Source organism: Chamaea fasciata, unplaced genomic scaffold (assembly GCF_029207755.1).
Source record: "Chamaea fasciata isolate MVZ Bird 193981 ecotype frontalis unplaced genomic scaffold, bChaFas1.0.hap1 SCAF_18, whole genome shotgun sequence".
Classification (NCBI taxonomy): Eukaryota; Metazoa; Chordata; class Aves; order Passeriformes; family Sylviidae; genus Chamaea; species Chamaea fasciata.
This window is the reverse complement of record NW_027094103.1, coordinates 9,755,216-9,769,978: the sequence shown is the minus strand read 5'-3', so window position 1 is coordinate 9,769,978 and position 14,763 is coordinate 9,755,216. Positions and strand designations below refer to the sequence as shown.

Here is a 14,763-nt window from a genome sequence, read left to right as displayed (position 1 = left end):
AGCTCTTGGAGCTTCCCGGCTGGATTTTAACCATGGGGAAGAACCGTCCCTCAGGATCCGTGGAACGGTGCCAAGCTCAGAGCAGAGGGATGGGTTTGTTGCCTTGGGGGTTCATGTACTGAGCAGCTGCCACATTGTCCAGGGTGGTGTAGGTGGTGTAAAGGCCAGTGACCTGCAGGTCGGAGAAGGAGCGGTCGCTGCCGCTGGACACGGGCGTGAGGCCGGGCGTGCCCAGCTCGCAGTCGGAGAGATGCAGGGGGGAGTTGCTGAAGGCACCCAGGGTGTCCAGGCTGAAGCTGTCGTCTTTCATCTCCTCCCAAATGTTCCCTGGAAAAAAAAAAAAAGATGGAATCCAGCTCACAGCAGCACATCCCCAGCCCCCAGGGCCAGGACTAAAGGGCTTCATTCACTGCTCGAGGGTGGGACCACAGTGGTGCAAGGGGCAGCAAATCTGATCCCCCAAATCCTGTGATTCCAGGTCTTTCTGGGCAGCAAGTGTGCCTTGTCTCCCAAATCCTCTGCTTTTAGACCTCTCCAGACAGCACCTCTCTACCTGTGCTCTAGCCAGGACCATGTCAGGCACGGCACAAACCAGGGAAGTCCTACTTGCACAGCAGGAGAACCCCAAAGCATGAGCAGAGCTGTTTTCCCAGATGTGGTGTCCCAGATCCAGCTGCTTGGACACCCCTGCTTCCACCCCCTGCAGTGCCTGCACTGGAGCCAGGAAGGTTCTTTGCTGTCCCACCTGGCACAGGGACCAAATCCACTGAGGGTGACCCAGGAAGCCACCCTGCAGATGCCAACACCCAGCACCAGTTCTTAGCTCAGTCTCATGCCAGAGCACCCCACTGAGGATCCTGCTTGGATATTGATACACAGCCACAGGGCCCAGCTCTGCCCTCCCCCTTACCTTGCAGTGCGAAATCCATGATGCTGGGATCCAGAGCATCCACCTCGGTGCTCATGTCCACCGCCACGTTCGGGAAGTCCGGGGCGCGTCCCATGGGATGGTGGGGCAGGGGGCTGTGGCTCATGTCAGGCAGGGTGTGCAGAGGAGGCGTCTGTGCAGGTGCTGGAGAGTTGGGGGCGAGGCGGGCCTGGGTCTGGAGCTGGTGGTGCAGGGGGAGGGACTGCAGGGACAGCGTCATGATGGGCTGGGGCTGGAGCTGGGACACGGAGATCCGGCCTAGGGGGGGCCCCTCGGGCTCTGCCTGCTTGTTGGGCCGCCTGCAGCTCTCGGGTCTGTCAGTGATCAGCTTGTCCAGCTCTTCTGCCCGTCCCAAGGAGGAAAAGAGGCTCTTTAACCCATTTGTTCAAGCAAGGACTGCCCAAAGCACAATGACATTTATGCCACGAACTGACTTTCGCCGCGTGAGACCCTGCACAGGCTGTGACAGTGCGGGGAGCAAAGAAATGCCACCCAATTCCTTCTCCAAATCCAATTCCATGGTTATCCCTGACTGGGCTAAAGAAATGATCATGAAACTGCAGAGCAGCCCAGCCACCTCTGATGGCAGCTCACACCCAACTGCAGAACTCTGCTCAGAGGAACATTCAGAATTCTGCTTATCTCCTAAATAAATACAAAAAACTCCCGACTGTTACAGTGGCCCCCTTTGCTTTTAAACAAATAATATGTAATTTATCACTGATTTTGTAGCAAAAAACTCCAGTTGATTTTGTCAATACCGAGCTCCTGAAAGCCTCAAAAACATGTTTCTTCATAAATAAGATATTTTACAAAAAAGGGGGCAAATTATATATAAATAAGATATGAATACAAATATTTCACATACATAATATTGATAATAATGTAGTATAAATAATATTAAATTCCATTTTGTGAGTAAGAAAATGTCTTAGGAAAGGGAGAGTTTTGCAAAGAACAGGCAAGAAACAGCATTAAAATGCTTCTCTGTGAGAAGTGACTCGATATTAAAATGTTCCTACAAACAGCAATTCCAGAGGCAGCGGAGCCGTGCAGGGAGTGCCACGGATGTGCGGGATGGGGATGTGGGACACCAGCCCTACCTGGGTTAGCCATGCTCCTGTGAATAGCAGCCAAATCCTTCCTCTTCCACTTCTGCATCTCCTCCTCCATCTTGTCGATCTTGGCGGGGTTGAGGGCCCACAGGCAGCCCTTGCGGGACGTCCCGCTCAGTTTGTTCTCCACCTTCTCAAAGCACTTGTTCAGGGACAGGTTGTGACGCACGGAATTCTTCCACCCGTCAGGGGCTGTCTGCAAAAGGGGCACGAAGGGGTTCGTGGGGAAGAGGAAAAGGGGCTGGAATGTGGCGCTTCCATACCCGGGAGTGCTCAGGTACCTTGAAGTAGGGGAAGTGCTCCTTCATGAAGCTGTAGATCTCGCTCACGGGCAGGCTCCCGGTCTTGCTGTTCTTCAGTGCCATGGCGATCAAACAGCTGCGGGCAGGGAAACCCGGGAATGGTGGAGTTGGCTTGGATGGAAAGGGATCTTAAAGCTCATCCAGTGCCATCCCATGCCACCTTCCACTATCCCAGGTTGCTCCAAGCTACGTCCAACCTGGCATTGAACACTTCCACAGCTTCTCTGGGCACCCTGTGGCAGGGCCTCACCACCCTCCCAGGGAGGAATTCCTTCCCAAAATATCCCATCTAACCCTGCCTCTGGAAGTGGGAACTCAGTCCTCTTGTCGGGGCACTCCATACCTTCCTCTGGTCTAGCAACCTTGGACACACCTCTTCAGACATGAACAGCTGCGATCCTGGGATTTCTGTTCCCAGGGGCTCAGGAGTCACAGGATCACAGGATAAGCTGATTTAGAAGGGACCCACAGAGATCACTGAGTCCAGCTCCTGGCCCTGCACCATCCCCATCAGTCACACCACATTCCCAAACCCTTCTTTTTGGGCTCTGCCAGGCCTGGTGCTGTGACCACTTCTCTGTGACACTCAGATTTTACTCCTCTGTGCTGTTACTCCCCCACTCTGCTGCTCTCCAGGAATTACTTTGCTTGTTCACTCCTGTTACCCCTCAGAGGCAGCTTCCACGGAACTCCTGCACGGATGAGGGGATTTTTGTTCCCTTCCAAAGGACTCAGACACCCGTGCAGTGTCACAGCCATCCCAGGACAGGCTGTAGGCAATGTGCTTCCTGCTCTCCACTCACCTGTAGGAATAGATGGGCTTGGGATAATGCTTTGGATGCAGTTCCTGGGCAGAGTGGGGAGCCAGGCGTGGCTGGGAATAGTGTGGCTGTGTCCCATAGGACGTGTTGTAGATTGCTGCTGGGTTACACTGTGTGCAGAGGGAAAAGAAGGGAAATGTTGGATGCACAACGTCCGTGGGTGTGTAGGTTTAGGGGATATTTTGGTCTTCTTTTAAAAGACATCTAGATTTGATCTTGGCAGGTACTTCAAGACAGACAACGAGCACATACCAGTACCTGCTGGGGGTTCTGGGCCAGGGCAAACACCTGCTGGGAGTGAGGAGGAGGAGGAGGAGGGTGGGGAGGAGGAGGAGGAGGAGGGAAGAGCTGTTGCTGTGTTTGCAAACCAGGGGACAGTTGACCACCCACGGCGTAGGGGCTCATCTGCCGAGAGAAACACAACAGTCAAGGAATTACCAACCCCTTGTCCCAGGAGCTGGGGCAACAGGGAGCCATCAAGGCCTGCTCTTACATTGGCTCCGTGCGTTGAAAGGGAATTGAGGCCCAGGATTCCCTGTGGGAGGCTGGCCTGGACGTGGATCATTGCTCCGGGTGTCGAGTGCATCGTGCTCCCCACAGGACCTGGCGTGGAGAGAGGAAGGCAAGGAATGCTCCCATGGAAGCACAGTTCAGGGAAGGGGGGGTTGTTAATAGATGCAGCTGAACACAGGGAAGCTCTGGAGTGGAGAATCCAACCTCTCCGGCTTCCCATCCCCAGAGCATTTCACAGCTTGCCCGGATGACATCAGCTGCTCCCAAAACTCGTTAGGCTGGGATTGAGAGGCGGCAGCTGCTCACCAGCCCACGGTGGTGACGCAGACACGGGGTCTTACAAAAGAGAAACAACACATTCAGCATGAGCTGGATTTGTGCTCTCAGGCAGGCCGGGTGGCACGCTGAGCTCTCTCCCTGTGGAATGCCACAGGGAATGATGTGTGTTGACCTAAAGGATGTTCACAAAGGAAAGAAAGGAGTTCGGCCAACACACGCTGCAAGGCTGCAGGGAGCAAAGACGTGCGAGGTAAATGAGGTGCCCTTAGTTTTATCGGTGTTGAAACAAAGCAGAAAGATTAATTATCTAATTTCAGAGCTGTTGAAAAACCTCTGAAACGTGGGACTTAAAATACCTCGGCCCAACAAGGCACCAGCAGCTGCACTGAGCAGAAATTCCCATGGGATCTGAGGGTTGCCAGTGCTGGAGCTCCCTCCCTCCTGGAATGAGGGCAAGGCACCAGCAGAGCCCTTACGAGAAGCCGACAGGCTCCAGGTCTTTTGGACAGGAAGCAAAATGTAAAAGGATAGGAAGAGGGAGCCTGAGGGGGAGTGGTGGGAGCAGGTTGTGCTGTTTGAGGAGCAGTTATTCCCTATTCCCATTTCCCATTTCCAATCCCAACAGTACCTGTCTGCTGGAGCATGGCATTCTGGGCCCCCAGGCTGAAATCCATTCTCCCACTGGCCATCTGTTGGAGCCGAGGCACATCCACGGATGTCAGCCAGGACAGGGACTGCAAATCCCCTGGGAGCTCATCCTCACTCAGCTGGGACGGGTCTGAAGCCAGGAGTCTGCAAAACAGCAGGGAAAGTTAACAGGGAGCAGGGATGGGGCTGCATTATCCCTGGAAAGAGATGGCTGGGATGCCAAAGCTCCTGTAGGTCAGTGGGAAAAACCAGCAGGCTGGAATTCTGTATCCAAATCCAGATGTGCCCTGTGGTTTCACAGCTGGTTACTGACACCCTTTACCTGGTCTTGTGTTCCTTTGTCCAGTTTGAAGCCTTTTTGGTTAGGAAAACCTCTTGTGGAGCATTTGTAGGGGAAGAAGGCCCAGGAACCCAGCAGAGAAACTGCCTGGAAATGAACCCAAACTGATTCCTTATTTTCACATCTGTCAGAAATTTCCACTTGTTTGGCTTTGACGGGGGAGAAACCAGGACTTCAAACCTGATTATTCTGTATTAACCCTGCAATCCAGAGCCTTGGGAGGAGCTCTGTGCCCAGCTCCTGGGGAATGTGTGTGCTGCTGCTGGAACACCTGGAAAAGCTTTTCCCAGCCACTGGATCCTGTCAGTGGTGACAGATCAGCAGCTGCATAAAAAGAACTTCACAGGCTGAACTGCTGATATCTTCCATTCAGATACATGAAGTTATTGATACTTAAAAAAACAATTTTTAGGCAGTTTTTGACAGAGTAAAGGCGCAGAATGAAAGATTTGGGACTGGAGGCACTGTATCTGCCAGGCACAGCTGTGACAGGCTGCTTTTGGTTTAAAGCTCTGCTTTTGACACCTTCTACATGCTCCAGATCACCTGTTTTGCTTTGCTTCTGATAGAGCATGTGGTACAAAACGGGAATATTGGAATATATTTACAGTACTCAAAAATTCCTGTGTGGTCCAAACTCCCTGTTAAAGTCAACAAAAGAACTCTTGCAAACGAAAGGCTAAATTAATTAATTTATGTGAAACAGTATTACAGGAGTCACTGGTACCTTGAGGAGTAATGCAGTAATTAGGACATGTCAGGAAGTTGTCATTTGACACCCAGGGTAAACCTAAAGGGATTCAGATCCAGGAAAACATCTTTATCTCTCAGAAGAATGTAATTTAGTTGGATGCAGTTGATTTTCCTTTCAAACCCTTTTGCTTTCAAGAGCTCTCAGAGATGTGTTAAAGTGATGTCTGCTGCTGATGTGCGTTTGCTGCCAACTGATGCTGCAGAAATCTTAAATAAATCTGGTCTCTTGCTGAAGCATCTTTTATGTTTTACACGACTCTAAACAAGCTTAAAAGAACAAGGCGTAACTCCAGTGCCTGCCTGCCCTGGAGCTTTCAGCTCCTCTATTCAGGAATTCCAGAAACACCTATCAAAGCTCCCTGAACCACTGTCGGGGAGATCTTTAAAGCGAAATGCCATTCGTTTGCAAAAAGATTTTGTGAAGAAAAAAAAGGGGAGAAAAAAATCAAAACAGGACCGAGAGCCAAAAGCTCAAACCCTGGCCAGGAAAAAAAAACCAAAAAAACCCAAAACACCAAACCCTCTTCAAAACTCCCTCGCAGCCTACCCCGTGTTGTCTCTCCTACTGTAGTTATAGGGCAATAATTAGCATTGCCATGGTTACGCCCTTCAGTTATTTCGCGAGGATCTGGGGACTTCAATCCATTAAAAAAAAAAAAAAAAAAAAAAAAAAAGCCCATCAGGTGACGGCTCTCCCGGCTCGGAGATTGGCTGGATTGGAAGAAAACAAGGGGCATGAAATGATTTGAAAAACCGGGCAGGCTCGGGGGTCGTTTGCAACAGTTGGTTCCATTGAGGGGGAGCCGCCGGCGCTTTGTGCGCCCAACGCCCGCCGCCCCCGGCACGTGGCCCCCATTGTCTTTGGGGACCCCGCTTAATTGTCCTGCCACCCCCCCCCCACCCCCCCCCACCCTTCTCCTTTTTACAAACCTCCCATTAATCTGCCCGGGTGACAGGCGACACACAACACACGTCCCCCTCGCCATCTGGCACCCCCGCGCCCTGCCAGCGCTGCTAACGGGGTCAGCGCCCACCGCGCTCCGCGCACGCCGCTGGCAGCGCCCGGCCCGGCGCTCCCGGCCAGCATCCCCCGCTCCTTCCTCATCCTCACCCGGGATGCACCCAGCCCGCCGCTCCCCGGCAGCGGGAGAGGCCGTGGGAAGGTGGGACTGCGTGTCCCGCCTCAGCGGCCGCTCTAGGGACACGAGTAGGGGCGAGGAAAGGGTTTTGGTGTCAAATGAAAAATCGCTGTCGCTGTCGGGAGGCTTTGTTTTAAACAGATGTGAGGATGCAGTAATATTTAATAACTAGATGGCTCTTTCTCCAAATCAATGGTCTTCCCTTCCCTTCCCTTCCCTTCCCTTCCCTTCCCTTCCCTTCCCTTCCCTTCCCTTCCCTTCCCTTCCCTTCCCTTCCCTTCCCTTCCCTTCCCTTCCCTTCCCTTCCCTTCCCTTCCCTTCCCTTCCCTTCCCTTCCCTTCCCTTCCCTTCCCTTCCCTTCCCTTCCCTTCCCTTCCCTTCCCTTCCCTTCCCTTCCCTTCCCTTCCCCTCGAATTTGAGTTTACAGTTCTTTTAAAACCACCTCAGCCTGTTCACTACGCTTTGTTAAAAAATGGATTTGCTAGTTATCAGATGAACGTTCTGTTAAAAATGGGGTAGAAAGCAAGCTCAATCAGAATTGCATCCCTGCCCATGGCAGAGGGTTGAAACAACGTATTTAAGGTCCCTTCCAACCCAAACTATTCTGGATTCTGCGATTCCATGATTTCAAGTTTAAGGATTATTTTTGAAGCTGCCTTCAAAACCAACCTCTCATGGTTTCTCTCATGATCTCAACTGAGAACTGTCATGCATTGAAGGTGAAATTTTAGGGAAGTCCCATTGCTGTCTGGCTGAGGAGTTTTTAAAGCCCGGGGATATTCTGTAGCGTAAAGCCAGCACATCTCCCAGGCCACAGGCTCAATGTGTGCCCCGCTTTTAGTGGAGAAATTCTAATTTAACGGAAAAAAAAAAAAAAAGCACAGGAATAACCAACATTGTCATCTCCTGGGGTTCAATCTTCCCGACCTGAAAATTGCCTGTGCCAAGACAGCTGCAGATCCATAGGTACACGTGGGAATACCAGGTGGGACTGGATTCTGTCCCTCACCACCACCCTGCTCATCTCACATTGGAGGATAAATAAACTCCAGGAGTCACAGCTCCTTCCTTTGGCTGGGTGTTCACAGCCCCTGGCACAATGGGGCACTGTGGTAAAAGCAGCCTTTCAGTGCATGTAAATGAGATAAATAGTGATAGGCTGTAATTAATGCACTGCTGAGCCTCCCCTGCTCATTCCCAGGGCTCCTGGGACAGCCACGGAGCCACTGAACCCCGGGAAGGGGAGGATGCAGTCCCACCAAACGTGTTGCAAACCCACGTGGTGTTGTTTTTCAAGGTGTGGTGCAATGATGCAACTCCACTTTTACCCCTCTGCCTTCAATTTTCTGCAGGAAAACACCCCCTGCCTCTGCTTCTCTCCTAGAAAGGCACATGCAAGGATGAGAATGCAGAGGGTGCTGAGGATTTAAACCCCAGTTCTGCTGTGTATCCCAGGATGCTGACCCATTGATCCTCCTGTGAAAAGTGCCTGGAAAACTGGATGTGGTACAGAAATCCTCCATGGCACTGCTGGTCTTTACAATCTGCTCTGGAATTATCTGCCCCAAATATTTATCCCATCAGGGTAATGTTGGCTCAGGAACACCTTGGAATGAAACCCCTTTCCAGATCTGATGTTGGGCTCACCTGGCAGAATTCACTAGAGCCTGAGAGCAGCACAAAATCCTCACTCACAGCTACATAAAGCTAATTTTTTTTTTTTACCTTTTTCTCCCCTCCATCAAGAGCATCCTGCTGGTGCAACATGGAATTGGAGTCATTCCTGGCCTGCCCTTGCAGGAATTTAACACCAGAGCTGGATCTGAGTCTGTACCCACCAGTGGGACTGTGCCACCTCCCCCCGGGCTGAGCAGTTGGAGGCAGCTGGATCTAAGGTGGTTCCTCACCCCGGGAACCACTGCCAGGGGAAGTATCCATGAATGATCCACCTCCACATTGCATGGGATGGTGAACTCATGCCTGGAGTTCCTCTCCTCAACAGCCCAGCACCTCCACCTGAAATTAAGCCAGGCCAAAACCCTGCAGCTACATTTGGGATATTCCACAGTTTTGAGTCTCACTCAATGGTCAGGCTTTTTTCCCATTTCCAGCACTGCCACCTGAGTTTTTAGCTCAGTCTTAGGTGCTCAACAGGCAGGAGCAATTGGGTGATAGGTTCTTAATTAGCTGTTTGCAATGGTTTATCCAGTGAGAGACAATTGGACAGGAAGAGTCTGAAGAAAACCTCTTCTAGAGAAAAGTGGCATTTTCCTTTGTCTGGGATTACACGAAATCCTCAGGACAAGCACAGAGGGTTCTTATATGCAAGACAAGGAAAAGATTTGTGTTGTGGCTCTCCAGCTGTATCCATGGTGAGAAGTGTCCTGTGTTTTACTGAAGGATTCAACTTCCCCATCTCCTTTAGCCCCTCATTCCAACTGCTCGGCTCCTTCCCTTTATACCCTTCCCCTCCCATTTTTCTACCTCCCAGGTGCTTTTCCCCCCACTATTTTCTGGTTTCCACACTCACAACCAGTTCCCCCTTTCAGGTTGTTCCTGCCCCAGCTCCTCTCCTGCATTACCTAGCAGCTCCCAGAGATTTTGGTCTGTGATTCCTCCCTGAAGGCACAACACACACCCAGTCCCAAACCATCATCCCACCCCTCTCCCCATCTTCAAGATCTCTGAGTTATTTCTGGCCTTGGCAGAAATCAGAACAGAAATTAAACAGCTTTCCAGGGACAAAAGGAGTCCCTTCTTATCTACAACTCAAGAAACATTGCATTAGTAGAACCAAAACAAGAGAGGAAAAAGCAAATAATATCATTAACCTGGCTGGTGGTGATGGTCTCCTTTCCTTGCACCACGCTGGACTCTCTGAAAATCCCCTGCAAAGGTACTTGGCACTAAGAACAGGCTTCAGCTGCACTCCTGGAGCCTTTTACCCATCCCAGGTGCACATTTCACAACCCCCATTACACCAGTTTGCTGTGGGATCGGTGGAAACTGTTTTACAGCGAAATGTTTAATGCTTAAACCCGAGAGGAAACGAGATGTGATGGCAGCACTGCACCAGCCACTCATTCCCTGCTCTGCTCTAACCATCCCTAGCCTGGCATTTGCCCAATGCAGCTGGGATCTGACTCTGGAACCTGTTTGGTAAAAATTCCCAAACCAAAGTATGCAAAAAATCAGACCTTTGACAGATGTCAGAACAAGCAAAACACGCTGAAGCATCAGGCACTGCAGGAATGTTTTCTGTTAAAAACAGGACCATGGTCTGACTGGGAAGCTACTTTTTCCTTGGAAATTGCTGTTCATTAGCACTGGAGCCTGGTGTCACTGTACCACTTGTCAGGGGGTGCAGTGACATCCCCCAGGAATGCTGGGAAAGTCCCAATTCCCTTTCTCTTTCCCTGTTTTGGCCAAGCAGCGTTTTTGAGGTAACAGAACCTGTTCTGGTCTCACAGCACCCCGAGGTGCTGCCCCAAACCAGCCCCTCCCAGCTCCGCCGTCACCGCGGGGCTTTGGGAGAAGCAGAAGGCCACAAATTTTTATTCCTCCAGATCAGCACATTTCAGGAGTGCCGAGGAAACAGTTGTGCTAATCCACTTAAATCAATCCAGTTTGACTGATTCCTTGGAGGTTTCTCACTTCTTTTTTTTTTTTTTTTTTTTTTGAAAGAATGAAGCAACTCCCGTGCTGGAATTCCTGCGGCACTCGGAGTCATTATCTCACTCCCTGTCAGACACGCACGGGAATGTCACGGGAATGGACACTGGCATTTTCTCCAGGAACAATTAGGGTGTTGTTAGTGATGCATTTGTAACCTTTTGTGTGCACACTCCCATCCATCCATCCATCCATCCATCCTGGGGGACAGAGGTGTCACTTCCTCTCCAGAAGCCCCAGTGCAAAAAAACCCCAGATACGAGAGCACAACTTAGAGCTAAAATGTGCTCAAATTAGAGATTTGTCATCTTTCACCCCACTGGAATGCTGTCATATCTAGAATTTATGGAGTGCAGCAGTCCTGTGCTTCTTTATCTGATTTTACACTAAATTATGGCAACATAAAGTAATTACGGCAAAAAATTGATCAGACTAATGAGCTAATGAATATAGACAGTTTTTTAAGAATCAAAGAGATAAATAAAATTGGGTAAAGGACAATATAATTCATTAATATATTGGATTATTAATCATTAACACTTTTTGATCAAAAATAGGTCTATTTAAAGCTTAATTCCTGTTTAACGTATAGAAAACACATTGCAAGGCCTTCAAAATGCTCCTGACAAGGTTTCTGTCAACTGAAAATACATAATGACACAGGGAAAAAAGAAATGTGGTCCTTCCACCAAATATTGTTGAATCAGATCTTAAAACCAAAATGACAGATTCCACATTTCAATTCAAAATATTGCTTGAAGGCCACAGTGCCCAGGAACTGAAGGACATGGATTCCCGGGAGTCAGCCCATAAATTCTATGGGAAAAGCCTGGAGCTGGCTCCTATGACTTGCACAGCTCTGTGCTGAAACAACCACCAGCCACCACTGCATAGAAAGCTTGTGGTCTGCCTGTGCTGTGATTTAAAATCAAAATACTGGCACTAAAACACGTTAAATTATTAACTATGATTAATGAGGATGAAGTGCTAAGGGTTAAAAAATCCTGGTGTGCTACAGTTCTCCACTTTTATTCCCTTAAATGTGATATGGAATCATTAGAAATATTTGTCAGCCCTACAAGGATAAATATATTGAATATAGTGGTATTCTCTGTAGGAAACGAAGAAAGGCAGGTGCTAAAATAAAGAATTACTTTGCACTGCAACCAGGCAGCGAAAACACCATAAAAAACAGGCAGTGGAGAAGATCTGATGACCCTTAGTCATCCCTGTGCTGTTTTATATCCCACAGCTTCGCTGGTGGGTGAGTTATTTGCCTAAAATCATTTTACTGGGGTGCAAAAACTCCTGGGATTTCACACAGCAGCCAAGAGCAGCCCAAGCCCCATCACCACCCCGAGCCACGGCAAAATTACTGCAGATGCTTTGGAGCTGCACAATTCAAAGATCTGCTAAGATCAGATTTTCCCCACATTCCTTTAAAAAAAAAAAAAATCCAAAATCCCAAGTTTTCCAGCTGTAAGCATTAATCTGCCTGCAAACTGATGGGTGTCTGGGGGTTTGATCCCCTCCCTTCCCTCCTCGCAGCAAAGCCGGGGCTCCTCCAAGTCCAACTGTCCCATTGAAAGATTCCAAATGAGACAGAAGAGTATTCTCAGCACAGCCCCAGCCTCCCACTCGCTAATTGGAGGCCATTCCCCATTTTGTGGAGCCTTGATGCTCCCCCATGGAGAACTCGGGACTGTGGGTTCCAGTCTTGGACTGTGGTGACAGCAGGAGAGTAAACAGAGCTGATAGAATTTGACAGGTCTATTCTTTTCTTAAAATCATTCAGTCTAAAAGATTTTCTTTTACATAATCCAAAGTGTTTTCTCATGAAGTAGGACAAATACTGCTCTGCATTTATGGTGCAGTTCAGATTTTATGCATTTTTATCAGAATTTGCCACTATTAAACGAGGTCAAAAAAAATTTTTTAAAGCCGCGGTTAAGAAATTGCAAGTGGGTGAAAAACTTTAGAGAACTGAGTTCAAAATGTTTCACAGAGGACCCAAAGCTGGCTTTTAATAAGAGGAAAAGAAGAAAGTTATGATTTTTTTTTTTACTGCTGTAAGAGAAATCCTATCTTTCTCCCCAAAAAAGCCTTTCCCCCAACCCCCCCCCCCCCCCCCCAGCCCTGAGTTAAAGAATAGTTCTCTCCCTAAAAAGGGGGCTTTGTTAAGGTGGTGAGTTCTGCAGGGCACTGAAGATCCAGCCTTAAATCCACGTCCTCAGAAATTCCTCTCACCCACACCCTTCCTTAAATCCCAAATAATTTCTTCACCAATATTTACGTAGCCGAGAAAAATGCCCAGAGCAAACAGTGCCTCGGTAAACAGCAAGAAAACCAGAGCCACAAACCTTTTCCCCAGAGGCTGCAGGGACTATAGCAAATCCCTTGTTGAGCTGCAAGAGGCTGCGCTGCAGCGTTTGCATTTTGAATAGAGAGAGGCCGGGAGAAGAATACCTGCAGCAGCCCCCAGGAAAGGTTGCAAACCCCTTCAGGCTGGGGAGGAAAGGAGTCTCTCAATGCTCATTTTATATTAGAAAAAAAAAAAGAAATTAATTTTCTTCTGGTTTGCTTTGTGTTTTGTTGTGAGAGCTGGGACGTGTTGTGTGTGCGTTCTGTATTTCTTGGAGCTTGGCGTCATGTGACAAAATGTAACCTAACGTAACCCAGGGCTCTGTAACTCATGCAGAACCCTCCTGTAACCTCTAACAATGCCTTGAAATGATAAATGGAAGCACGGTGCTGCAGGTAAATTAAATTATGAAAGGCTCTTGGCAAAGCCAGGTTTGTTCCCACCCGTATAAAAAGCTCTTTGACGTGTCGGTGCTCTGGAGGGCTACACAAGTGCTTGTTTTAATTAAAAACTCCTCCAGTGTCTCTTGCACTTGTTTAGTCTCTCCATGAGTGCTCCATAACAATGCAAAAAGTGATCTGCAAGGGAACTTTTAAATTATTACATTTTAATGAGAACATCCTTCTGCGGCAACGCTCGCGCAGGAGGGTTTAGAGAGAGGTCAGCCCAAGGTTTTGGAGGTGTATTTATCAAATATAGGTTAGTATGAAAATCAGAGAATCATAGAATTATAGAATGGTTAGGGATGTAAAAGACCTCCAAGATTATCCAGCCCAGCCTTCATCCAAATGCCACCACTGTGAATACTTCCAATAGGAATGTTTCTAAACAAGGAATGCATTGTAACTGGTCATCAGCCTTAAAAATCTATTTAGAGTGGAGAAATAATTCAGATAGCTTAAAAAAAAAATAAAGAAGAGGAAGAAAAGTGGCTTTCTACATGCTAAAAGGATTTTTTTAGGAAACAAGGAGGAAGCAACAGGAGTTGGCAGCTGTGCCAAGTGCAGTGCACGTTTTTGAAACGGATAAAACCTCACCTGTACTCCTGCGAGGGGTGGTGGTTTTGCCCTGAGTTCCTAATGATTCCTGACATTATGGACGGGATATCGCTCTCTATCATCTCCTGGGAAAGCAGCAGAAGGCAGCGGTCAGCAGCAGTAGCTATCCAGCACTTCAGCAGCGGCGGGAGCCGCCGACCCCGCCCGAGCCCCGGCACCGGGGCACGGCACAGCCCTGCACCGGCACCCCCAGGTGCGCTGGTGGCACCGGGAAAGGCAGGAAAACGCTTCACGGGGGACAATGCCATCCCAGACAGGGACCTCTGAAGGAGGGACAGCTACGGACAGGGGCTGAGGGTACCGGGAGCACCGAGCAGCGGGTTGCGCTCCCGCCTTGGGCTGCTCTTATCCCCCAAACACCATCCGTCGCATTTTGGACGAAAAAGCTGCGGGAGCTGCAGCGATCTGGGCTGCCCGGGGGTTAGGGGAACCGGGAGATCCCAGCCCTGGACGCCCAGAGGTGGAAAGGGAGCCCGGGAGAATCCCAGAACCGCTGCCCCACGGATGGAGGGAGCCTGGCGGTTCCCAGCCCCGCGGATGGAAGGGGAGTTCGGGAGAATCCCCAGACCGTTGTCCCAGGGATGGAGGGAGCCAGGGAGAACCTCAGCGGGGATGGAGCTTGCCAGGAAATACCCCAGACCCGCTGCCTCGGGGGTTCAGGGGGAGATCGGGAGCCCGGGGATGGAAGAGCCCGGGGGTCCCCAGGATGGAGCGAGCCCTGGGAATCCCAGCCGCGCTGCCTCGGGGATGGATGGATGGAGGGAGCCCGGGGACCCCCATCCCCGCTGCCCCGGGATGGAGGGAGCCCGGGGGTCCCCATCCCCGACCCCCCC

General features: G+C 49.8%; 1 protein-coding gene across 1 annotated transcript; it reads right to left on the bottom strand.

Annotated features, from left to right (window-relative positions):
• Nucleotides 1–76: 76 nt before the first annotated feature.
• FOXN4 (forkhead box N4) lies at nt 77–13,992 on the bottom strand. The gene is made up of 9 exons (XM_066199971.1): nt 13,910–13,992; nt 4,587–4,750; nt 3,660–3,769; nt 3,425–3,571; nt 3,149–3,276; nt 2,325–2,421; nt 2,032–2,239; nt 911–1,270; nt 77–327 (listed from the first exon to the last, which is right to left on the bottom strand). The coding sequence occupies exons 1-9, from the start codon at nt 13,990–13,992 to the stop codon at nt 77–79; spliced, it is 1,548 nt and encodes a 515-aa protein (XP_066056068.1).
• Between the last annotated feature and the right edge of the window lie 771 nt (nt 13,993–14,763).